The sequence below is a fragment of the Mchenga conophoros genome, linkage group LG3 (genome assembly GCF_057382185.1).
Source record: "Mchenga conophoros isolate Kocher_MC1m ecotype Shallow Benthic linkage group LG3, M_conophoros_male_GT1.1, whole genome shotgun sequence".
In the NCBI taxonomy this organism is placed as follows: Eukaryota; Metazoa; Chordata; class Actinopteri; order Cichliformes; family Cichlidae; genus Mchenga; species Mchenga conophoros.
The window spans coordinates 8453441-8480050 of NC_140528.1; the positions used below are offsets into that span (position 1 = coordinate 8453441).

The following is a 26610-nucleotide window of genomic DNA, read 5'->3' on the forward strand; positions in this document are numbered from 1 at the left end:
CGCAGGAGTAGTCCAGCAGTAGAAATCAGTCCAATAACAAGGTGTGTAACATCTAGCAGGGTGACAGAAAAACCCAGGGTAACTTCTAAGGACCTCAACGTCTCTCTCACATTGTGTTTTTTAAACATGCTTCCATTTGTCACTTCAGTCTTTACTCTGAAATACAGGAAGAGAAATCATGGCTGAAACAATTTCTCATGAAACCAGGGGTGTGGTCCAACAGTCAGTTTGGTGAGGAAGGTTCCTAACTGAGAGAAGTGACCCAGAAGTATCTGTGTAGCAGCCACAATGAATCCAGATCATGAGCTTTATTAACTGATCAAAGTCTCTTCTTTCATCTTCTGTATCATTCAGTTTGCATTGGTAATGCCCATTATTGTAATGCTTTTTTAAGACCAGCAAAACTTTATTTGACTTTGGGTTAGCTGGGATAAGTGATGGATGGAGGGAATTTTACTTCGGCCACAGAAATCCTAAACAGGAAGGAGGAGCAGAGTTACAGTGGATCACTATCCAGCAGGGAAACAAGGTTTATTTCAATTTCTTGGCCATGAGTGAGATTTACTGAGTGGGCAAATTAGGGAGACGACACCATCAGATCCCGAGCCCTCCATGTGTTAATCAAGAGACGGCTGCTGTGCTACATCCATAAATAATGAATAAATTAGGAGCTAAAGCTGAAAGGACAGTTTATTTGTACCATCTTCACGTGAACACATTCAAGAACATCACAGATGAAGAAACATTAAAAACTTCCACACTACATAAAGCAAGAAAAATAGTTTTTCTTTCAGGTGGTTTCAGAAAAACAGAAACATCAAACATCTCCAAGACTCTCTTTGAAAGAACTAAAAACCTTTGTTCTCATGGTCCAATCATGAGTGAACTCCCCGATGAAGCCTTGTGTGCTAAAACATGTCAGAGTTTTAAAGGTTAAACATGAGTTTCCAAAACGTTTTGCTGGAGAACAATGAACTATTGGACTGAGTTTCAATCATTTACAGACGAGCAAAACCAGGACAGAGAAAAAAGGACAAAACTGACTCAGTAAAACAACAGAAAAGAAGATCCCATGTAGATCTGTATTATGTAGAAGTTCAGCCCAGCAACCAGTTCAGTTCAACACAAGTTTAAATGATTCTATCTGAACTCTGTGGAGCCTGATCTCAAGCTTTTTGAGTCTGACACAGAAACCAGAGGATCTTTCTGTGTCTTCAGATTCACTGTGATCCAGTGATGGGAGTGATTTCAGCCCTGAGTGATCGCGCTGATGTTTGCACAGAGCAGACAATGAGGTGAATGTTTGGGCACATTGGTAACAGTGAAACAGTTTATTAGTAACGTGGGATAGTTTGTGTGCAGAGTATGAACTGAGATTCCTGAAGCTCTTGTCACACTGGTCACAGCTGTAGTTTCCTTCCATGTGTGCACGTTCATGCCTGTTACAAGTACTTGAATGTGAGAAGCTTCTGTCACAGTGTCTGCACTTGTGTGGTTTCTCTCCTGTGTGGACTCCTTTGTGTGATTTAAGCTGACCTGCAGTGGTGAAGGATGACCCACACTGATCACAGAGGTGCTTTTTAACCCCACTGTGAATCAGTTCATGTTGTTTTAAATCACTTGATGTGGTGAAGCTTCTCCCACATTCTTTGCAGTATTTCAGTTTGTCTCCAGTGTGTCTACGTTGATGTACTTTTAGGGTCTTTTGCTGACTGAAAGTTTTTCCACAGAGGTCACAATGAAAGTCTTTCCCACCACCACAGTGATGACAGGGTTGAGAACTGGATCCATCTGTGTTGCTCTGCTTCTAAACAAAGACACAAAGACAGTGTAAGTCAGTCCTTCAACATTTGTATCCTGAACGTCGCCTGAAATAAAGAGCATCTCTGCAGATGTCCAACTACATTTGACTGTTTCAGTTAACACACTCAGTTTACTGGGCTGCAATAACTACAATACTACCACCATAATACTACAGTAATACTAAAATCATAACTGAAAGGAAAATCTGAATAATCACTCAGAGCTGCTTTTCCATGCAGTAGAATTGCTAACATGCTAACACAGTTTAATGAGCAGAGTTGTTCCAAACAGTCAGGCTAAAATGACAAGATAACAATATAAATACATACCTCACAGTAGCTGCACTTGTAGAGTCTCTTTCTGGTGTGGATCTGTTTGTGTTCTCTCAGGTGATGTGGAGCTTTAAAAGTCTTCTCACACAGGTCACATTGATAAGGTCTCTCCTCAGTGTGGGTAAACATGTGTCGTTGTAACTGTGCGTCTGTTGTAAAGTATTTGCCACACTGTTCACAGCAGTACACATCATGTCTGGTGTGAATGCGTAGGTGTTCATTTCGGTGCCCTCTTTGGCTGAAAGTTTTTCCACAGATGTCACAGCTGTATGCCTTAATTCCAGAGTGGGTAACTAGATGCTTCTGTAAGTGGCTACTGTGAGTAAAAGCTCTGCCACACTGATCACAGCTGTACGCTTTAACTCCACTGTGGATGAGCTGGTGTTTTATTAGGGAACCCTTCAAGGAAAAAGACTTTCCACACAAGTCACAGCTCAACGGTCTCTCTCCAGTGTGGATGACCTGATGCCGTTTTAGTGAAGCTTTCAGAGTAAAACCCTTCCCACACAAGTCACAGCTGTATGGCTTAATTCCAGAGTGGGTAACTAGATGACTCTGTAAGCTGCTACTTTGAGTAAAAGCTCTGCCACACTGATCACAGCTGTACGCTTTAACTCCACTGTGGATGAGTTGGTGTTGTTTTAGGTAACCCTTCAAGGAAAAAGACTTTCCACACAAGTCACAGCTGAACGGTCTCTCTCCAGTGTGGATGACCTGATGCTGTTTTAGTGAAGCCCTCACAGTAAAACCCTTCCCACACAAGTCACAGCTGAACGGTCTCTCTCCAGTGTGGATGACCTGATGCCGTTTTAGTGAAGCCCTCACAGTAAAACCCTCCCCACACTCGTCACAGGTGTGTTTTTTCTCTCCCTTTCTTCTGTGAGGTTTGTCGGCCTCCTGAGAGCGCTGACTTCTGGCTCTATGTTGGTCCTGCAGTGACAGAGATACAAACAGAGGCAGTGAGTGAAATGCAGTCGTGGAACAAACTCAACCTTCAAACTCCATTAACACTAGTTTTAAACCTGAAGGTGGAGCGTGGCACCAAACACCTTAAAGGTCTCTTATCCCCACCTGCTGGTAGTTCTAACACATTACATCCAACCTGCTGTTAAAGATAATTCATGACTGTTCAAACACTAAACTCATGCACACACACACACACACACACACACACACACACTATTTTATAATTTAGATTATTTTGTTGTTTCCTATTACATATTTCTATAATTTGTATAGATTTATACATAATTATTCAGTGATAATAAATCCTATGTTTGTTTATTCTAAAGGAACCCCGTTAGCTTCCACAACAGATGTTGCTCGTCTTCCGTCAAATACTCACATAAAATATTACACAATGAAGTGGATTCAAGATATCCACATAATTTCACTCTTACATCCACAGTGAGGTTTCACAATTGTTCAAATATAAGCAATCAATAATAATAATAATAATATTTCTCTGTCAGCCTTCTCGGTTACGAATCGTCTTCTGCTCCTCTGTCATGCGGCGTCCCACAGGGCTCAATTTTAGGGCCACTGGGTTCTATACTTAGAAGGCATGGGATCTCATTTCATTGTTATGCCGATGACTGCCAACTTTATTTGACACTAAAACACATGGATGGCATCTCCATAAAACCTCTCTTGACTTGTCTAGATGACATTAAAGCTTGGTTGGCTCTAAACTTTTTAAATTTTAATGAAAAGAAAACAGAGCTGTTGGTGTTTGGACCCAGTGGTCCCTGTGAGTCCTCCCCTGTTGTTTTAGGATCCCTGGAAGTCTATTTTAAATCTGTGGTTACTGACCTTGGTTTTAAGTTGGACAGTGATTTTAAATTGGACAACCAAATCAGAGCAGTGGTGAAGTCCAGTTTTTATCATTTAAGGCGACTGGCAAGAGTAAAATCTTTTCTTTCGAGGCAGCACCTTGAAACAGTGATCCATGCTTTTATTTCTTCCCGCCTGGACGACTGTAACTCACTTTATGTGGGGGTCAGTGAGTCGTTGCTCTCACGTCTGCAGCTGGTTCAAAATGCGGCTGCACGACTCCTAACAGGGACTCAAAAAAGAGAGCATATAACCCCCGTGCTAGCCTCTCTGCACTGGCTGCCTGTGTCTTTTAGAGTTAATTTTAAAATTCTTATGTTTGTTTTTAAATGCCTTCACAGTCTTGCCCCGCCTTACCTCTCTGAGCTTCTTCATCTCCACACACCCTGTCGGTCTTACAGGTCAGCTGACCAGCTGCTCCTGGAGGTACCGAGATCCAGAAGGAAGCTCAGAGGGGCGGGGCCTTCTCTATTGTGGCTCCAAAGTTATGGAATGATTTGCCCATGCACGTTAGAGAGGCCCCTTCACTGTCCACTTTTAAAACCCACTTTTATTCCTTGGCTTTTAACCTCAGTGAGACTTAGTTTCTTTTTTAATTGAAGTAGTTATTTAATGATTTCACTCTTCTTTTATTTGTGTTTCATTTATATCTCATGTGATTTTATTTTACAGTTCCAATGTACAGCACTTTGTGTCAGCTGTGGTTGTTTTAAAGTGCTTTATAAATAAAGTTCATAATGTTGATGATAAATATCAATAACATTGAGGCACATTACACAAATTTCAAAAACAAATCATGTCTTACAATATTTACAACAACTAAAAGCTCTGTAAATCGGCTTTTAAGTGTTCATTGAAGTTTTGAATAATTCTCTAATTTTTTAAGGCAACTTATTCCACTTAAAAGTTGCTCTAAATGTAACAGTTTTACAAAACGTTACTTTTAACTCGAGCATTTACTAAATTGCAGCTTGTTGAAAACTGTGTAATATGATGATGTATTTCATCTGGATACTGCAGCTGAGCAGAATAAATGTGGTGTGTTTAACAGAATTGCTTTCTTTAGAACTACAAGTAAGCCATAGAATATTTTAGCCTGTACAGGAAGCCAAGAAAGGTTATTATGCATTTGATCAATATTAGTATAGTATGAACATCTTCACACTAATCTGGACGCCTTATTCTGGACTAACTGAAGTCTGTTAAGATCTGTCTTATTAGCTGCTGACCAAATGATTGAACAATACTCCAGATGAGACATTACTAGTGCATTAATGACATCTTTCATAATGAAGAAGTGATACACAAAGAGCATTTCATAGCCATAGCTATGCCTTGTCGGCAGAGTTATGTGACATTAGTGATGTTTGTACTTTCAGCGTTAACTTGGTTTTAAAGCCTTTAAAATATACGCCGTTCAATAGTCGACCTTAATCTGACAGAGAATGTGATGATTTTGTGGATAATTAAAGTCAGTCATATATCCACAAACACAACAAGCTGAAAGTCAGTGATGCTGCTCGGTTTGCAGTCCTGAACATCATGGCACAAGCAGGATTCAGTGCACTGTTAATGTTAATGTTAGCTGTGTTATATTGCTGCCTCTGTTCGGTGGTGTCGAGCCAAACGCACTTTAACGTGTGTTTGAACGAGCTGACGGTTCACTTGTTAAGCTGAAAGAAAGATGCTTTAATCACAGCAGTCACACATGTGTCCACTGCACCATCTGGAACTCTTCTTGTTTACACTCGTAATAACACAAACACTAAATCCTGCTTCTCTGGTGCTGTTGTGTAGCAGTGTGTACACCTGAGACTGTCACCTGTCTGTCTGTCCTGCATTCTCTCTCTGTTTCTTTCTCTCTGATTGTGGAATAAAAGTATGAACATGTGTTTATAAGTTACACTTGTGTTTGAATCCTGCAGCTTATCACACATTTGATTTCCATGTGTGACGACTGCAAGTGTCCAGAGTGAGGACAGACTGAGGGAGCCACTGCTGCACATCATCTGTGAGGCTTTGCACCCCTGATGATCCACCAGGACAAACTCAGCAGTGTGTGAGGAAGAGGAGGAGGAAGAGCCAGCAGCACAGAAATGAAGCCCAACAATCATGTTTCACAGTCCTGTGGTCTCAGCCTCAGATACTCATCAAATCACACAGAGCTCATGTAGAAACAAATGAACTAAATATGTTCTCCTTCATTTCTGTCAAACAAAGCTGTATGAAACGTTTCCAGCTGTTAGTATCATGGTTGCTAGGCAACCTGGGCAGCGCGACGGAGGCTAGACATCCCATTTCACGAGCCTACGAGCCTCGCACTTCGGCCTTAGCGGTCTTTGAGTACGCGGCCCTTGAGGACTTTAAAGCTGCAGAACCTGAATCGGGATACAGCCATGATGATCTCCAGCCTCGTGCTCGCCAACATTCTCACCTGAGTTAAGAAGACGATCACTGAAATGGTCTCAGCAGGTCCTTTGATGACAGCAATGAAATGCAGTGGTAAGGCTTTTTGGGGATTAAGTTCGTTTTCATGGCAAAGAAGGACGATGCAGTTCATCTGATCACTCCTCATAACATTCTGGAGTGCAGGCAAAATGCTATTATAAAAACTTAAGCAGCAACTTCTCCAGGTTCCAATATTTATGCAATTCTCAAACCTTTTGGCCACGACTGTATAACCTCTTCTGAAGTTTAGTGGATATTATACATGGTTATGCTCAGGATGTGTCGGCCAGTTTCCACTGGAAACGCCTTTTGGTTAAACTGTCAGCGAGGAATTTGCATTTGCACTGTTACATTTTTATATAACTTTAATGCACATAAACAACAGCTGCTTGTTTCAGTGAAAATACATTGATGGGTTTTTAATAAAGTTGTGCAGCTGTAAAGTATTTTGTCTGGTGTCAATTCTATCGTCAGCTACATCGTTATGGCAAATGTTCAAATGTATATGGTGATAAATATCTTTGGTCATATGGTCCTGCTCTGTCTGTCACCTTCTGTGTTGAGCTCATTGTTTCCTCTGTAGTGGCTGAGCTGAGTCCAAGTAGCTGAAAATGTTCCTCTGCTGCTCCGTCAGACTCTCCTCCTCCTGCTGATCAGCTGGGACACAAAACAGATCTTTGTTAGGCTCCACACTGCACTGAAGAGTCAAAGTGTCTCATATGTTCATCTGACAAGTAAAAGAACACATTTTTGTTTCCCGAGGTGGGCAACTTGTTGGAAACAAACACAAAAGGTTTGAGCACTGATACCTGCCATTGCTGCCATTGAAAGATGCAACGCCAGCAATGTGGATTGTCAAGACTCAAACCAATCATCAAGCAAAGACAACAGGGATCATTTGTTTCTCTTTATTTAGCATTCACAGCATTTGTAGTTGCCTTCTGTGCAGGGGAAGTCCACGCACACTGTGTGGTACCGCCATCCGCAGAAGGTGCATTCAACCTCTGTAGGAGAAACGAGATTGTCTGAGACTGAAATGATATTCACTAAAGAAGTGGTGATTTGTAAAACTTCACATTTTGATCCGGGACGTACTCTGCATGAAAACAAGCGCTCACTCTTCCTGCTCAACAAATGATAAGGGCGGAGCCTTATACCACGTGATACAGAAGCTGTGCCGTGTGATGCTAAAATTAGTAGGGAAAAAACAACGGAGAGCACGTCAGGGATGACGAGAAAGTGACAGGAGAAAATCCGTCCCGGTCAACCACCCAAACATCAATAACGGGAACCTTATACAGCGCTTCCCTATACACGTCGAACTCCCGCAGGCACAAAGACATCACGGAGGCTATCACTTATCACCTGACCAAAGATATGGCTCCATCAACACTGTGCAAAACGAGGGATTTAGGAAAACGATCAACACCCTAGACAAACGCTACACAGTGCCGTCCCGCAACTATTTTTCTATTGTTGCACTACCTGCTCTGTACACGCAGCGTCGAGCAACGGTGGAGACGGAATTTCAAGCAGGACAACATTTTGCTGCAACAACAAAACGTGAGACATTTGTTGTTTTATGTTTATTTATTGTTATGAGAGAATCATGATCTCAATTCTAAGCCAAAAAATCGTGATTCTCATTTTATGCAAAATCGTGCAGCCCTAACATTAACACAAAACTATTGTTTCACCAGAGAAACACACATGAAGAGAGAGAGACAATAACAGCTACCAAACAGTCGTCATAATTCGTCACACAATGAGAAAAGGACAAATCAACAAGTAACAATGACTAATTAATATTAAAATCTGTAACATAATGTATTGTTTGGAGTTTAGTCTGATTGGTTCAGGATGAGCTGCCATTATCCAATCACACGTCTGCTTACCTGCATCTTTTCTCTTTTTTCTAACCTGAGCACCTGATGGCTTTGAACTTTTGTTGTCCATCTTCCATTGGTTTGAATTTTGCGCTCCAGTACAAACACAAATCCCCCAACCCGAGGATCAGCACAATTAACCTAACAGACCTACACCTTAGTTCACAGATTCACTTTGTCTAAGGTTGATTTCTGGGATTTCACACAACCCAGGATTCAGATCGTGAATCCATGATGGGCTTGGATTTACATCATTATAAATGAAATGTGCTCTACTTGGAAGCAGCCGGCCCCGCCCCTTTTGATGGGTTGTGTGAGACTTTAAATCATCAAACTGTAAATTATAAATTAAATTGTTATTGATCCTTTACCCCGAGTCCTAAAGTGTAGATTTATTTTCTTACTCTTCTTATATTTATTGTTTGTTTACTTGCACCGCTGTAACTGCAGCCTCGTCGTCTCGTCTCTCTATATGCTGGACTGTCTGTAGCGGAGATGACAATAAAGTTTACTTTGACTTCAGCAGCGCGCAGGCGCACCGAGGGCTCTCGCGCTCACGTTATAGAATTTAGAAAAAACATCGGTGCAGATTATAAGTCTGTATCATAATATCTGTTTGTTGTGTTGTTTTTATTTTGTTTTGCGAGTTGGTTATTAGATGCCGCTCCAGCCAGCCAGAGACTCCCCGCCGCCCCGCCCTCTCCTCCCTGTGCCGCCAGCAGCAGGCGCACCTCGCAAACGGAGGGCGCCCTTACTCCCAGCAAATGGCTGATAGAAAACCGATCGGTGCCTACGAATTTCCCAATATGCGCTGGCATGACGTCGGGGAAGCATGGGTACGACCGATTATTTTATTTTTTTCTTGCCCGTGATGCCCCCCCCCACCACGATGCATTCTATTGGTTTGCACACTTACACACACCCAGCTGTGGTTTCCTGTTTTGCTGGACTCTGGAGAGCCCCGCCTTTAACGCTCTTCTCTCACAGAGAGCAACAGAAAACTTGGAAAAACTCCAGATTGACTGAACTCAGTTCAAAGTTACCTTGACACCTTTAGATGTGAGACGTAGTGATGGTCCGCTTGAAGCTGACGCTCCGGTGCGTGTGTCAGAAAGATCAACGCGCTGCTTCAGAAGCACCGTGTCGAGGCTTGATTCGTTTGGCCAGAGTCACGTGATCAGTGACGTCTGAAGCTTCGTTTAGAACGTACCTTTTTTTAAATCGAACTTTATTGAAACACAATGAGTATACAACATACAAACAGATGAAGTTTACAAAAGAACAGAACATGAACATACAGAACCAGGAGTAAAAAAAATTATGATATGAGTAGGCGAATAAAATCAACATATTGTAACGTGCAGTGGAGATGAAGCCAGCCGCGGAGGTGTGCAGGTGGATAGCGAATGAGCAACAGCTTCTGACTTTCCAAAAAGTACTCATTTATTTACAATATCAAAAATAAAAGTGCTACCTCTACCACACATTACTAAAGAGCACACTAGTCTGCGTACACACGGGAGCATCCATTACAGGAGGAGTGCGAAGAAGAACAAAAAGGGGGTGACACCAGTCGTGAGACAGGAGGCGCCGCCATGTGGTGATACACTGCATTACAATAGCAACTGTTACAATATAAATATTGTTCTGAGAGGCTTTTTGTTGGTTGAGTCTGAAATTGATTGTATGTACAATTCATATCCTTATAAAAAGGCAGAAATATGGTGTTTTATTAATAAACTTACATTTATGGATATAAAATAGCTAAAAGTATTAACAAATATTTTATAAAAAACATTTATCATTCTTCCTGGGGAACTTAAAGAAAAAGAATAAAACATTTTCCATCGTAAAGAAAACTCCCTTAAAATATGGACAATAACAAAACTGCTAAATTCTTCCAGAATCTCTGTGTAGAGGAACCAAAAGAGATGTGCCACAGTTTCTGGATGATCCCCACAGAAAGTTCAATTAGTATTTATGTCTCTTTTAAATGTTACCATATAGTGACTGGCTGGGTCACATTTATGAAGAATTTTATATGAGATTTCCTTCACCTTGTTCACAATTAGATATTTATGGGATCATCCAGACTGTCTTCCAGGTGATATCTGGAACATGTCGGTTCCAGTAAGATATTCTATATATGGGAGAGACATGATATCTTCTTGGAATAAACTACGTATTCTCTTATTGCTGTTACCAAGTTCCTGTGAAAAGCAGATTTTTCCCACTGCTGACTCAGCTGGATCAGGGAGAGTGACTGAGGCAGATATTGAGCTGTCAGTGTTTTTATATAACATTAAAGTCCCTGAGGGTATGGCACCAAGCACCATTGAGAATTCCCCAACACTGTTTGACAAGTTTGACGAGCATCTTGACTTTTGGTCTTTGGATATCAACAGTCCTGGGTATGTGACTTCTTGTTTAACAGAAATGTTACAGAGAGCATTTGCAGTGCAGCCTTTAATTGCTAGTAATTCACATTTTTTTAGATTTCGACATAAAGCAGATGCCTCAGAGAAATCACTAATAACACTAAGGGCTGGACGGATTTGATTTGCATTCTTCAAGAAGAGTGTGGTGTCATCAGCTAGCTGGCTGATGATGAGCTCCTTATCAGCTGTGCTGATTCCTTGTATAACAGGTCAAATCTCGGGGTGGAGTCTTAATCATTTTAATTGAGCTATTGCCATTCGTGTACAAGGTTTTGATAGCTTTACAGAAAAATGCCAAATTTTTCCAAAGAGTGGAAAATAAATTGATGTTCAATTGTATCAAAAGCCTTTTAAAAATCCAGGAAGAGAATGAAGCTATAGTCAGATACCAAATCAGAGTAATCAAGTAGATCTAAAACCAGTCTCATGTTCTTAGAAAGGTGTCTGTTTCTCATAAAGCCTGATTGTGTCTCATCGATAATTGTGTCCAAGAACTCTTTCATTCTGTTAGCAAGTACTAAAGCCATAATCTCATAGTCATCATTGAGCAGACAGATGGGTCTCCAATTATCAATAAGAAGTAAGTCTTTGTTTGGTTTTGGAATAAGTGTTATGAGACCCTGAGTAAGAGTAGGAGGGAGGATGTTATTCTCTACACTTCCTATGAAAAGCTGCAGTAAGAACGGAGCCAGGAGATTAGAAAATGATTCTTAAAACTCTGCAGTTAAACCATCTGTGCCGGGAGATTTGTTGGCCTTAAGTGCAGAAATAGGATTACAAACGTCCTCCACAGTCAGAGGGCTGTCACAGTGACTTCTATCTTCCACAACAATAGTTTTTAGGTTTTTAATATTATTGAGAAACAGCATTGAGACATATATATATATATATTCTACTTTTCTAAATGATTGACTATTTCAATGGAGAACCTAAATGACACGGACCCGTGTTTGTTATTACATATCTCTATTTTGAATGTGACAAGTCTATCATTGCCTGTTATTCATAGGTATTAACAGAGTTTTTGGCCTTTTTTCCTCTATAACAGTTAATTGACTCTTTACAGTGGCCTGCTATGGTTAATAATAACATGTTCAGTCATGAGTGAAATCAAAGCTTTTCTTCACTTTAGCATTTAACATTCCCAACAATATAATGTGATACCTTAATTAAAACACAGCTAATAAAACACAATTTTCTTAATGCAAACATCAGTGACTCAACATTAGCAACCAAAGGGTTCAGTCTGCAGCTCACACTCATGTGAAGCTACAGCCTCCCCCTTTAGTCTCTGTCATCCTTCTGCTCCTGCACAAACAAAGCAAGACAAAACCTCCACCCTTCTTCTACAGGCTGGGTGAATTGTTGTGGACATTCACTAATCCTAAAGTCGGCACCGTTTTTGTCTCAGTATCAAGTCAGTTAAACTTTTAGTCGTCAGTCCGTCACAGTCCAGTCACATGCATACATCCACACACATTCATACCAGATATTGCTGATAATGGAGTCTCACGCGCAGCCTATTCGAGCCTCCATCACCAGCAAGATGACGTCATCATTTTAAAGGAAAACAGCTCCTTGTTTTTGGACTGGATTGACTCGCTGCAATCCTTTTAGGCTCAGGACTTCTCATGTGATCAATGTCCCATATAAGTGAATTTCTCCCAAGCCCATTATAATCATGGAGAAAAACACTTTGCCACTGTTTCCAGTAAGAATATTTTATAGCGCTTTAAAGTTCAATCTCTCAGGTCTGGATTAAAGAGCTGATTTGTTAAATCAGGAACTCACAAAATACCAAAATATCACCACCGGTGGATCACACCTCTCAGATGATCTTATCTCAGTGCACTGTAACAAAAGCACAAACAAACGTAATCGAGAGCCTTTATAATTAAGTGCTTAAGCTACAGAGATCGAGAAGGCATTATGAAAGCCGCTAGGACAATAAAGGAATTGTCGTATAAGGACAACAAGATAGCCTTCCTGCCGGACCTACCTGCAGAGACATATAGACAACAGCGCCAGTATGATGGTGTGAGGAAGAAGCTGCGGGAGATTGGATTATGGAAACACAGGATCATTTACCCGGCGAGGTTGCTTTTGACCAACGAGGAACGTACGCAGGTATTCGATACTCCAGCGGACGTGGACGTCTACATTAAGAGCCTTGAACAAGCACAAAATGCTTGATAAGGCATATGATGGTAGATCAATAACTCTGCTCTAACTATATTTACGCACTCTAATGAAAAGAACAATTTACTATATTGCCAAAGGATTACTACATAATGCTGGGCTAGACATTGGCTATTTTGTTTTCTTAATAAGAGTTACTAGTAGTTTCACTTACTGTGTTAAATATGGGAGAGTTAAAACTTGATAAGGTGGATTTATTTCTATTGTTAATATGTATATATATATATTTTTCTTTTTTTTCTCTTCTTCTCTTTTTTTTTTCTTTTTTTTCTATTTTTAATGTAACAACTGTTGCTAAACGCGGGTAATTAGTTCCTCGGCCTAGAGTGGTCATGTTTCAAGAAGAGAACGGAAGTATTTTTGGGGTTAAGGGATACCTGTATGTTCGTATTCAGGCTGGGGTGTGGGAAGGGTTGCTCTCTCAAATTGATAAATGCTCAACATGGTATAATATCTTTCTTTTTTTTTTTCTGTGTATATATATATGTGTGTATTTAGTTAATAGTATAGGTTAATAGAAGTGAATATACATGACAGAAGTCTTGATTGACTGTGCTTCTTGGAATTGTAGAGGTTTGCGCACGTTAGTAAAAATAAAACAAGTCACTAGTAGGATTAAGAATTTAAAGGCCAAAATAGTGTTTCTACAAGAAACTCATATGCTAGATAGTGAGACAAATAGAATGAAACGTAGATGGCCAGGTCAAATATTTTCAGCGCCCTACTCCTCCAATTCCAGGGGCGTCATGATAATGATTCATAAATCTATACCTTTTCAAGTTGAGCACGTGCTTAAGGATAGTAATGGACGTTTTCTAATAATACAAGGAAATCTACTCTCCACTAGACTAAATTTAATTAATATTTATGGCCCAAATGAAGATAATCCAAACTTTTATAGCAATTTATTTCTTAAAATCTCAGACTTGCAAGGTAAATGTATAATTGCTGGGGACTTAAATTGTGCTCTGAATCCACAGAAGGATAAATCCTCAGGCATGAATAATACTCACAATAGAACACGAAAGGTGATCAAACAATTCATGAAGGAGTTAAATTTAAGTGATATATGGCGAGATCAAAATCCAACCAAGTTACAATATTCTTGCTGGTATTAGATTATTCTGTTATTATATGTTACCTTATATATGTAATCAAAGTAGTTGAATTAGAATACTGCTGTAGATCACATTATACCCTTTAATATAGAGTGTGTGAGCTGTATGTAGTGTAGTTCTCGTTATACTTTTGAGTTAACAGAACATATTCACATATTAGTTCATTAGATAAATGTGCATCACTCTGTATCCTTGATCTGCTGGGAATGTGTTACACTGTTTTCTTGACATGCTTAATTGTTGAATCATGAAGAGAAGGTTGTAAGCAGGAGACTCTGTCTAAAGACAGGGGAGATAGATAGACCACATTCCACACCCCCACCTTACAGAAAGCAGAGAAACAACTGCCGAGGTCATAACTTAGGCGCTGTAACAGAGAAAAAAATGTGATGTTTTGGCTTTTACGACTAGCTGGGGGCCACTAGAGACTATAAAAAGCTGAGCAACCCGTCACCATTTTGAGACATGTGCCTGACCCTCTGGTAGCATCTCTCCCGTCCGGACGTTGTAATGCTCTGACTGTTGAATTGTATGGAAATAAATGATTGTTGATTGAGCATTTATACACCGAGTATTGTCCCTCCTTCAGCCCAAAGATTCAAAGAATTGGGAGATTTCAACAACTTGGTGCCGTGTGACCCGGATCTTTGGTGTGCTGAGGAGGTGTAGATTTGGCCTTTGGTGAGATCGTGGGGCAAAGTGAACAGAAGGCCGGCCTAAAACAGAAAGGTAAGCACAGCCTGTTGTATTATAAATACCAAATGTGCATATTGGGCTTTCCAAATTAATCTGTTCGCTGAGTCACATGTATTTTCACAGTAAATTTGTCGGTGTCTGGTTTTTGGCGCAAGATACTAACAACATAAGTTGAGGCTGAATTCCAGTGTGTTAAATAAACTGCTTCTACCGAGATACTAATAACATACTACGTTGGACTAGTTGCAGTAAACTGCTTCTACCGAGATACTAATAACACTACGTTGGACTAGTTGCAGCCACTTTACCTTCCACATTTAATTTTGTCTAATACTGGCTTCTGTAGCAATAATACGTTAGAATTTCTTCTGAAGACGCGGCCATTAGTCCAGTACATTGAAGTCGAGGTTTGTTTATTTTGTTTATGGTGTCAGTGACGTCCTGGCTTTTGCCGGCTATGAAATAGAAGTGGATTTAAGGAAAAGCAGATGCTGGCTTCACGGTGCAGTTGAACGCTGGCAACGCGAGAGCGAAACACGTCCGTAGGTTTGGTTTATGATACGGCGTGTTCCGGTGGTGCGGCCGTGAAGTGCAGTAGTGGTTGGTGCTAGTTTTAGTACATTGGATAGAGGTTGGACGGTGGTTTGTGGCGTCAGTCGAGTTTTAAGGGCTGCGGTCATAATACAAAGTAAAATTTTAAGTACATAGCAATACCTGGTTTATGATGTCAGGTATAACTTCGGGGATGCAAGCATCACTTTTATGATGCGACTTTGCCCCGTTGTGGCGGTCATAAGCGCAGAGAAAGGGGTATTTTGGTCTATGGTGCAGTGTGCTTTAAGAAGATCTAATAGTTGAGCTCAGAGGTTTCTGTGCAAATTTCTGCTGATGAGAGGCGCTCTCTGTGTGTCACACTGATGGTGTAACGCGCTGTGTGTGTAAGGCGCGCTCTGGCCGTGGGTGAGGCGCGCTGAGTGTGCTTTTTGTGTGTGTGAAGTCTGAACACAGTGACAGTGACGGTTGATGTGTTTGATTAGGAGGACATTAGAGCAAATACACATTTTAGGATCAAAGGTTGATGCCTAGTGTACCTGTGGAACATTTTGCCCTAGGAGTGGCGACCCTCCTGTCCGTGGACGCGTGGCCAGGACCGGCGTCGTCCGGGTGCCGAGGTGGTGACTTGGGGAGGTGAGGGCCCCCGCATAGCTACGGAAATAACACTGGAACGGCCGTGTAATCACGGGTTCACATTTATTCCGGACTAGAACAAGACACATTTTGCGAACAAAGGTTGAGTCTAGATTAGTAAAGAAATATAAAAAGGTTGAATTCCTCGTTTCAGTGGTTGAAATTGTTGTGTGCCTGTCCCCTGACGAGTGTGAAATTAAAATAAAGAGGGAATTTGGAGCCACATAGAGATAGACGGGCATAATTGGGTGTATTACTCTGTGGTGTAATAAAAATAAAAAGGAGAGATAGTAAGAGGTGTGCAGTGGAGAATTATGGAGAAGTAGAGAGAGGAATGTGTTGGGAGACTGGCGTACAGTTTACGCTGTCAAGGTAGGCGTGTTGCCTGCTTATCTGTTTAACAGTGATGAAAATGAAATTAAATAAATCTCTTAGTGTGTTAATACAGGAAGCTGCGGACCCGGACCAACTGCCCCCACAAGCACAGCAGCCGAAGCAAAATTATAGGTAATGGGAACCACACCCAGCACGAATCAGCAGCTGTGAAAAAGACAGCAGCGAGGAGAGAATTAGAGGAGGAATTAAGAGAAGTTTTAACAAATAAAATTGGGGCCAACGGACTTGTGGAGGTTGGGAAGGCGTCCGGAGCATCACAACAAAAAGGTGAAACAAAAACACACACAAGCAGAGAAATCTGAGAGAAAGGCTCCTTTTAAGGTAACGCCTAGTTTGAGAAAAGATAAAATTAACCTGCTTTTATACAAATGCACATACACGCAATGAAGAAACAGCTTACACTCATGAACACGTGAAGATTTTCCAGCAAGGTTAAAGAAAAATTAACATACTTAAATGATGAAGTCTATACATTACTGACAAAGAAACCCTCTGGGTTGCAGGACAACAATTTAACTAAAAAAAAAAAAAGGAACACTGGTCTAACCAACCAGGCAAGACACAACAAATTTAGTGGTTAAAAGATTCAAATTGTGACATGTTTTCTGTTGATTGATTAATAAAAGTGATTACTGAATGAAAGAAAATTCCTTTTTTGGGCTTTTAAACATGATCTTAAGAATTTTAACATGTACCTGTGTTGTCCTGTCAACTTGGTGGGTTAGGAGTTGATTATATCGGGAGAGAAAAAACAAAAAAAGGGGGAGAGAAGGCTGACACAGGGCCTGGCCCCGTTGTCTCCCCTCTGAATAACACAGCCAACACAATATCATTTTCCTGTTCGTTTGTTTTTGTTTTTCGTTTGTTTTTGTTTTGTTTTGTTTTTGTTTTTTCTATACATATTTAATTACAGGCTGCTTTGCCGGCCCTGAAAGCCGAGGCTGACTGGACTCCTGCTCTCCCCCATACGTGACACTGACCAAATGCTGCAACAGCTGGACCCACAACAACGACCTGAGAATGTCAACAGACCTGCAGGAATGTGATCTCATGCAGCCGAGACGGAGAGCACTAAACCTAAGGCCCGTTTCACTACACGGGGGAAAATTCCCAGACTGCGTCAGCTGACAGAGCTGTGACGAGACGCCCGCCAAGTCCGAATGAAAAGTAAGGCCGAGCGAAAGAATGCTGACCTTGATAACTTTGCATTCACACTGTGCAGGACAGTGATGGACCAACACGGATGATCGGGTGGCGAAAAAGGGCGTGACCGAGACAAGAGGAGTAACTGAGGACAGAAGGCACCTCAGAATGGACAAAAACACAGAAGAAGATGCAGGTTTCACCTGCGGTGAACCTCGACACTGGAGAAAGGACTGCCCCAATTGGGGTCAGAACCAGGACGGACTGAATTTTGAGCAGCAGCAGCAGCAATGGTTGCAAACAAACTGAAAAGGAGGGGGGCAGGACCCCAGGGCATGCTTCAGGCCGTGGTTTACCCAGAACACCAGAACAGGAAAGTGATGAACACAAACACCCACACAAACACACACATCTACATGCACTGACTCAGAATGAAGAGAAACAAACACACACACACACACACACACACACACACACACGTCTCCAAACACACAGATTCAGAATGAAGTGAAATACACACATGAACACGTGCACTCGTTGAGTGAGAAATGACACACACACATACACACACACACACACACACATTGGAATGCTGATTCACTGAGAAGTGATGCACACATACACATGCACACGCTTGTGCAATGAAGAGTGATCCACACGCACACACACATACACGCTGATGCAATGAAGAATGCTTTGCTTATGCTGATATGCAAAATGCTGCACACAAACATCCCAATGCATAATTTTTATGAGGAGCCATTAAATACTTAGAATGTGTTATATGTCACCCAGAGGGCATTTATGTAGATTTTAGGAATAAGGTCTAAAACGGTTTGGTTATGAAAACAATGTCTGTGCGTGATGTCTGTTTATGGCTCAAGGCCTTGACTGAATTCTTTGCTGTGCTTCACACAGCCCTGATGAGGAACAGTGGCACAGAGTGAAATTGATGAATTAATAGTGTAAGTTTAGGTTGGAGTACGGCATTTTCTGTGATTGAGTTTTAATTCAAGGAGGAACAAAAGGTGTTACGGCACCTGAGGTTCTCATTCCCACACAATATTGTCCCGGCAGGAAGCAAAATGTTTCTGTGAATTTCTGGTTGATTGTTTGGTTTTGTTTAGCGCTAGCTTGATGTTATCAGTGAGCTTTGGCTTGTGTTCTTTCTCGTAAGCGAGAGAGGGATAGTTTTATGCTTGGACATGTCTGCAACGGGCCCTAGTTTGTGTTATTTTAGTAGTATTTTGTTGGTTATGTCTGTTTTCGTTTTTGTTACAGTGCACTGGAGAAAAAACATCTGAGAGGTGTGATCCACCGGTGGTGATATGTTGATATTTTGTGAGTTCATGATTTAACAATCAGCTCTTTAAACCAGGCCTGAAAGATTGAAATTTAAAGCGCTATGAAATATTCTTACAAAAACAGTTGCAAAGTGTGCTTCTCCATGATTGTAATTGGCTTGGGAGAAATTCACTTATAGGGAACACTGAGAAGTTCTGATTCTAAAAGGATTGCACCGAGTCAATCCGGCCCAAAAAACAACAAGGAATTGTTTTCCTTTAAAATGATGACGTCATCTTGCTGGTGATGGATGCTCGAATAGGTTGCGCGTGAGACTCCATTATCAGCAACATCTGGTATGAATGTGTATGGAGGTATGCATGTGAATGGACTGTGATGGACTGACGACTAAAAGTTTTGACTGACTTGATACTGAGACAATGACTGCACCAACTTTAGGATTAGTAAATGCCAATAAACAATTCATAAACAATTCACCCAGCCGACAAGAGAAGGGTGGATGCTTCGCTTTGTTTTGTTTTGTTTTTTCAGGAGCAGGAGGATAAGAGAGACTGGAGGAGGAGACTCTAGCTTCACATAAGTATGAACTGCAGACTTAACACTGTGGTTGCTGATTTTGAGTTACCGATGTTTGCATTAAGAAAACTGTGCTATATTAGCTGTGTTTTGAGTAAGGTATCATGTTATATTATTGGGAATGCCAAATGCTACAGTGGAGAAGACTTTTGATACCACTCATGACTGGAATATGTTATTATTAACCATAGCAGGCCACTGTAAAAAGTCAAGTAAATTTTATAGAGGAAAATCGCCAAAATTTAACAATACCTATGAATGACTGGCCACATTCAGAATAGAGATATGCAATAATAAACATTGGTCCACGTGATTTAGGTTCTCACTTGAAATAGTAAGTTATTAAATGTAGAATATAATCGACAGGGACATTTGATAGGATGTGGTACTGAAAAAGAACAAGAGCAAAGTAAATAAAGAAAATATTGTGTTTAGTTTGGATAAATTCAAATTAAAATGTACCATTACACTCAGAGGATCAATATGAAATAAAACATATGCAAAATTTGTATGAAGTACATGACTGATAACTGTTCTGTCCTGAGCGTTTGTTTCTAGAGCACCCACTTGACCACACCAACAGTTTCTCGCCACGGAGGAGGGGTACTTGCAAAAAGAATAAAATAAAAATCTGAGTTTAACAAAACATTTTAAATGTAAATATCAAGCTTACCTTTCTTTTTCCATGAAATGTGCTTGTGGGCACGCCAGCCATTTTGAAAAGGTGGGCAAAACAATTGGCAAGGCCACACCCCCACACGTGTGATATAATTTTAAAGGTACTGTTGCCCTCTCTAAGAAACATCAGGACTTAGAGGAGTGGCAAGTAGAGTATGCGAGCTACAAGCAAAATAAATAACTAAACTAGCAAACAATTGGTAAAAACTGATTAAAACTGATGAAAATTGCAAAACTATTACAACCCTGGTCCAGACTAAGATGGTGTTGGACATCTTCAGGGCAGAAAAGGGTTGGTGTGACCAAGGTGTGGTTTGGCTTGTTGTATGTACATTTCAAAATGTTACAGCTCTGGATGGACCAGTTACCAGGGCATGGAAGGATGACAGACTTTATTACATGAGGAGAAGGGACATTTTCGGGATCGAAGATCCTCAGGGATGACAAGGCTGGAGCAACGGTACTCGAGAGAAGAATTTCTGATACTTTCTGAGATATGATGTCACCAACCTTCTCTTTTAATTGTCTAGCTCCAATGAATTGACACATGGGAGTGTGTCAAAAAGGGGGAAGTTGAGTCCGAACATCAAACAATGGTTTTATGAACATCTTATGACGTTATTTCTGTGTTTAATAATTTAGCTATGGTAAAACTTAAGCTTATAATGTGTTAGACTTAGAAAGGGTTCACTAATTTTTGATTTCTTTTACACACACATAGATTATGATTAGAATAGGTCCTGAACATAATATTTTAAACCAAATTTGAATTATTAAAAGAACAATGGATAACAATATTAGATTATCAGGGCTAGGGAGAGAGGTGTTTTGGTTTTCTGTCTCTTGCAGAGAAAGGAAGAGACACCAGACGGGGACACGGAGATGTGAGGACCCTTCACAGCAGAGACAGATGTAGGGACAGCCGAGACAGCAACTGGGGTCAAGTGTCATGACGTTTGGGCTCCTGGAGAAGATGGATCCCACAAACACAGCAATAACCATGAAGGGGTTGGCGAAAACCAGGAACACCAGACCAACGAGGTTCGAGAGGCTCTTGGCAAAAAGGGGGACACGCCGGTGAACCCAAAACACACAGATCCTTGTTTGAAATCGGGGCAGAATAATCCCCAGAACTGTGCAATGACTAAAGGGTGGTCTAACCCCGGAGGTCGAAGAAAGAAGCTGAGAATCACCCAACTGGAAGACACTGGTAGCTGCAGCAATAAAAATAAAGGTTAAAAGCTCCTTAGACAGAGGTTCTAGTCTAAGTACATTTGAAAGGTATAAGGTGGCATTAAAATGGGAGTGGAAAACTGGAGCACCGAAATAAAGCTGTGGGAGAATTGGGGAGTGATGGGAGAGTCATCTGTAACTGCTGTTATGGTTGTAAATCTAACTTTGCTTGCATCTGAACTGCGTGAACACAGAGGTCATCCCACAGATGGTCAACCCGTTAAAGGGGACAGAGGGCCTCAGGATCAAGAAAACCTGGACCTTGCAAATGCTGGAGTGCATGTTGTAAGTGATCTCTTTCAGAGATCAAAAGGGGGAATTATTAGATTATTCTGTTATTATATGTTACCTTATATATGTAATCAAAGTAGTTGAATTAGAATACTGCTGTAGATCACATTATACCCTTTAATATAGAGTGTGTGAGCTGTATGTAGTGTAGTTCTCATTATACTTTTGAGTTAACAGAACATATTCACATATTAGTTCATTAGATAAATGTGCATCACTCTGTATCCTTGATCTGCTGGGAATGTGTTACACTGTTTTCTTGACATGCTTAATTGTTGAATCATGAAGAGAAGGTTGTAAATAGGAGACTCTGTGTCTAAAGACAGGGGAGATAGATAGACCACATTCCACACCCCCACCTTACAGAAAGCAGAGAAACAACTGCCGAGGTCATAACTTAGGCGCTGTAACAGAGAAAAAATGTGATGTTTTGGCTTTTACGACTAGCTGGGGGCCACTAGAGACTATAAAAAGCTGAGCAACCCGTCACCATTTTGAGACATGTGCCTGACCCTCTGGTAGCATCTCTCCCGTCCGGACGTTGTAATGCTCTGACTGTTGAATTGTATGGAAATAAATGATTGTTGATTGAGCATTGATACACCGAGTATTGTCCCTCCTTCAGCCCAAAGATTCAAAGAATTGGGAGATTTCAACACTGGTCAGGTACACATAAAGCGTACTCTAGAATAGATTACTTCTTGGTATCAAATGAGTTGGTTCATTTTATAAAAGATTGCCAGTATAAGGAAATAGTAATTTCGGACCATGCAGTCGTTACTTTGACTCTCATAGAACCAAAACTGATCAAGACTCGATTTGAATGGAGGTTTCAACTGAAGTGGATGCAGGATAAACAGTTTCTTGAGTTTTTAGGCAAGCAAATTAATGAATACTTTGAACATAACTCAGATCAAACATCGGCAAGTGTAAGATGGGAAGCCTTTAAAGCATACTTAAGAGGGCAAATTATAAGCTATACTAGTAATAAAACAAGAGAAAGAAATCAAAGGATAAAATATCTGGAAGTAAGAATAAAAAAGTTAGAAGAGATTAGCTTTCAATCAGGTCAAAACAATGAGTATATTGTAAAAGAATTATTACTATTGAGAACGCAATATAATGAAATGACAAGTGAAAAAGCAGCTGTTAATTTATTGAGATTAAAGCAACAATTCTATGACCAAGGTGAAAAACCCAGCAAACTCCTGGCATGGCGTATAAAAAAGATGGAATCTGAAAAGGCAATTACAAAATTAGAAAATTCAAATGGTAATACTATAGTAGACCCATTAGAGATAAATAATGCATTTAAAAGATTTTATGAAACGCTATATAACTCTGAACTCAATAATGTAACTAGAATGCAATCTTTATTTCTAGATAAACTTGAAATACCAAAAATTTCAGAAAAAGACAGTAAATGTTGATAGGCAAATTAGTATACATGAAATTATAGATGCAATAAACTCCTTAAATGCTGGCAAAACAGCTGGTCCAGATGGATTGCCAATTGACCTTTACAAATATTTTAAAGATAAATTAGCACAGCCCCTCTTAGATATGTATATAGAATGTTTTAATAATGGCAATCTTACTGACTCATTAAGGAAGTCCCTGATAATACTGCTTCCTAAACCTGGAAAACTAAATAATAAGTGTGAAAATATGCGTCCTATAAGCTTAATCAATACAGACACTAAAATTATTTGTAAAATTTTTGCTAAAAGATTAGAAAGTATTCTTCCAGTTATTATAGGGGATGATCAAAATGGATTTGTTAAACATAGACAGGGTTTTCATAATGTAAGACGAGTTTTAAACATTCTTCATAATCAAAGTGAGCAGGACGATACAGCCATTCTTTCGCTTGACGCGGAGAAGGCTTTTGATAGAATTGAGCGGTCATATCTTTTTGATGTCATTGTTAGATTTGGGTTTGGAAAGGTATTTCTGCAGTGGATCAAGCTATTACATTGTCACTCTGTGGCTCAGGTTAAGACAAATGAGATAATCTCTGAACAATTTGATATTAAAAGAGGGTGCCCGCAGGGTTCACCCTTATCTCCACTTTTATTCCTTTTAGCTATTGAACCTCTGGCAATAGCTGTTAGAAACAGCGGACAGATACAAGGTGTTAGGATTGGTAGAAAGGAACATAGAATTGCTTTATTTGCTGATGATATCATAATATTTTTAAAGCAATTAAAAATTCTGTGCCCGCTGTAAAGGATTTATTAGATCAGTTTGGGGTTTTCTCAGGGTATAAAGTTAATGTAACAAAATCATCATTAATGTTACTTAATCAAGGGTACAATCAAAACGTAAATCAGAATGTATCTGGCTTTACTGTTAACTCTGAATTCATCTATCTAGGTATTAAAATAGTTCCTTCATTAAAAGATGTGGTGGTACTTAACTATAATATAATACTACAGAAAATTTCCAAAGATTTGGAGCGTTGGATAAGTCTACCACTATCTATTATTGGAAGGATAAGTGTTCTTAAAATGAATGTATTACCTAGACTGTTGTATATGTTTCAAAATGTCCCACTGGCTCCTCCTGCTGGATTATTTACTAAATTAACATCACTAATCAGAGAGTTTATCTGGAACAAGAAGCAGCCTCGTATTCGTTTGTCTTTGTTGTACCTTCCCTTTGATACAGGGGGGTTGAAATGCCCCAACTTTTACTGGTACTATTTGGCTATTCAATTAAGGACAATAAGATTTTATTTTTCATCCCAAAATACCCCGTCATGGGTGGGGATGGAAGCAAATGCTCTTAAAATGCCATTAAATTTGTACTTATATTCTGCAAAATCCAAACAGTTAAAGAAAGAAACAAATAATCCTATAGTTCAAAACATGATTGAAGTCTGGTTTACAATAAAAGAAATGATGAATATTAAGAACAATCTCTCTCAGTTTAGCCCCATCTGGGGAAATGCCTTATTTGTACCAGGAAAGTTGGATGCAGGGTTTCAGGATTGGGCAGTAAAAGGTGTTAAGAAAGTGGGTGATCTCTTTTGTGATGGAGTAATGGTCTCATTTGAGGATTTAGTCTCAAAATTTCAAATCCCCCAAAAACACTTTTTTAAGTATTTACAAATTAGAAGCTTTATTTCATCTATGCAAAATAAATCCCTTAATTTTCCCCAGTTAAGTAAGCTAGAGGAGTTTATGGTGAAAAAAGGTGGTAATAAAGGCTTAATTTCAACATTTTATAATTGGATTGTTTCTGCCTCTTCAGAAACATCAGTTTCTAAGTTGGAAGCTTGGAGAAAGGACCTAAATATTAATATTTCTGAGGAGACATGGAAGTTAATTTGCTTAAAAGCTCAAAAACAATGGATTAACAGTAACTTAAAATTACTACAATACAATTGGATCATGCAAACATATGTAACACCGGTGAAACTGAATAAATATAATAATAGAATACCAGATACATGTTTTAAATGTGGAGAAGCCCGTGGAACATTTTTTCATTGTATATGGGAATGTAGAATTGTTTGTGCCTTTTGGCAGGAGGTGATGAACAAAATAAACCAAATTTTAAATAAAAAGATCACTTTGGATGTAGAAATGATGCTACTACAAGTGTATCCTAAAAATATTAAATTAACAACCTATCAAATTAAGTTTATGGATTATTGTACATTACAGGCAAAACGTATGATTGCAATAAATTGGAAAACATCAATTCCTCCTGCTATTGGCGCTTGGATAAACTCCTTGACACAGTGTATGGAAATGGAAAAGATTACGTACTTTCTGAAAAATAAGTTAATATATTTTGATGAAATTTGGAAGCCATTTAAAAAAATTTTAAAAGTAGTAAATATAGAACAACTTATGTAGGAGAGTGGAGTAGGAGGAAATTGTTTAGCATGTGCATGCTATTTTTTATTGTTTATTCCTATTGATTATATTTTCTTATTTCTTTTGTTTTTTTGTTTTTTTTTTTCTTGAATTATGTATAAATGCCACATATGGTACAATTGTATATATATTTCATGTGAGCTTGTTCTTTTTTTTCTTTGTTCGGAAGAGAGCAGAGTGGGAGGTGAGGGTGGGGGAAAAGGGTTTCTATTACAACAGCATATTATTGGAAACTACCTTTGTATGTTGTTGGAAAAGTAATAAAAATATTAAAAAAAAAACAAACAAAACAAACGTAATCAATAAAATACTAATAAAGTAACAAATACTGGGGCCCATTGCAAACATGTCCAAGCATAAAACCATCTTTCTCTCTCTTAGAGAAAGAAAACAATCCAAACCTCACTGATAAAATCAACCTAGTGTCAAGCAAAACACAAAAATCAACCAAAACTTCACCAGAAAGTTTTCCTCCCTCCCGGGACAATATTGTGCAGGAGTACAGGCACCGTAACTCCTTTTGCACTGACAAAAACATGTTGGATTTACTTGATTCAATAGTGGACACTGGTTGCACACAAAGGTTTTGCTTTGGCAGAAACTTAAACAACTGAGTTAAATCAACACAACCTTTTCATATTCAGTAAACCTGCATGTTGTGTTCATAAAACACGATTGAAACATGTTCAGATGGAGTAAGTTGAGCTCCTGGAACATTTTAATCCTTCAATTGAAATTGAATGGGTCTACAACAACTACCATCCTCCTATCTCTATCCTGGTTGCAGCAGGGCTGGGAAATAACCCTGAAGTGATAGGTTACCAGGCAGGGTACACCCTGGACAGCTCACCAGTCTATCAGATAGAAACACACAGCCGTTTACATTCATGGATAATTTAGCCCAGGACCTTCTTACTGTGGAGCAACAGCACTAACCAGCATGCCAACAATGGAGGAAATACAGGAAAGCTATGATTTCCTGTATTTGAGGCAGAATTATTTTGTTCTTTCCCTTGACAGGTTAATCCACAATAAATAGCAACAGCATGCATGTGGTGTGTGTGTCGTTGTCTGCCTCTTATAACTCCAGTGATTTTCCTGTAGTTTGAAATCTTATGCGGTGTTGACACAATAATTTGTTGTAAACCAGGAAATTCCCA

General features: G+C 39.7%; 1 protein-coding gene across 2 annotated transcripts; it reads right to left on the bottom strand.

Moving 5' to 3' along the window:
• Nucleotides 1–678: 678 nt before the first annotated feature.
• LOC146577158 (uncharacterized) lies at nt 679–9433 on the bottom strand. 2 transcript variants are annotated; one of them, XM_085251888.1, is made up of 4 exons: nt 9346–9433; nt 6968–7073; nt 2133–3065; nt 679–1807 (listed from the first exon to the last, which is right to left on the bottom strand). In XM_085251888.1, the coding sequence occupies exons 2-4, from the start codon at nt 6983–6985 to the stop codon at nt 1115–1117; spliced, it is 1644 nt and encodes a 547-aa protein (XP_085108014.1). In that variant the 5' UTR covers nt 6986–7073; nt 9346–9433; the 3' UTR covers nt 679–1114. The 2 variants fall into 2 exon arrangements, with proteins under 2 accessions (XP_085108014.1, XP_085108005.1); XM_085251879.1 differs by lacking the exon at nt 9346–9433 and having other exon boundaries at nt 6968–7228.
• Nucleotides 9434–26610: the final 17177 nt, after the last annotated feature.

Excerpts from the sequence above, each read along its gene's own strand:
- LOC146577158 (XM_085251888.1), bottom strand. Across the intron at positions 1,808-2,132 it reads ACAAGTGCAGCTACTGTGAG|AAGCAGAGCAACACAGATGG; the intron begins GTATGTATTTAT and ends GTCTTTGTTTAG.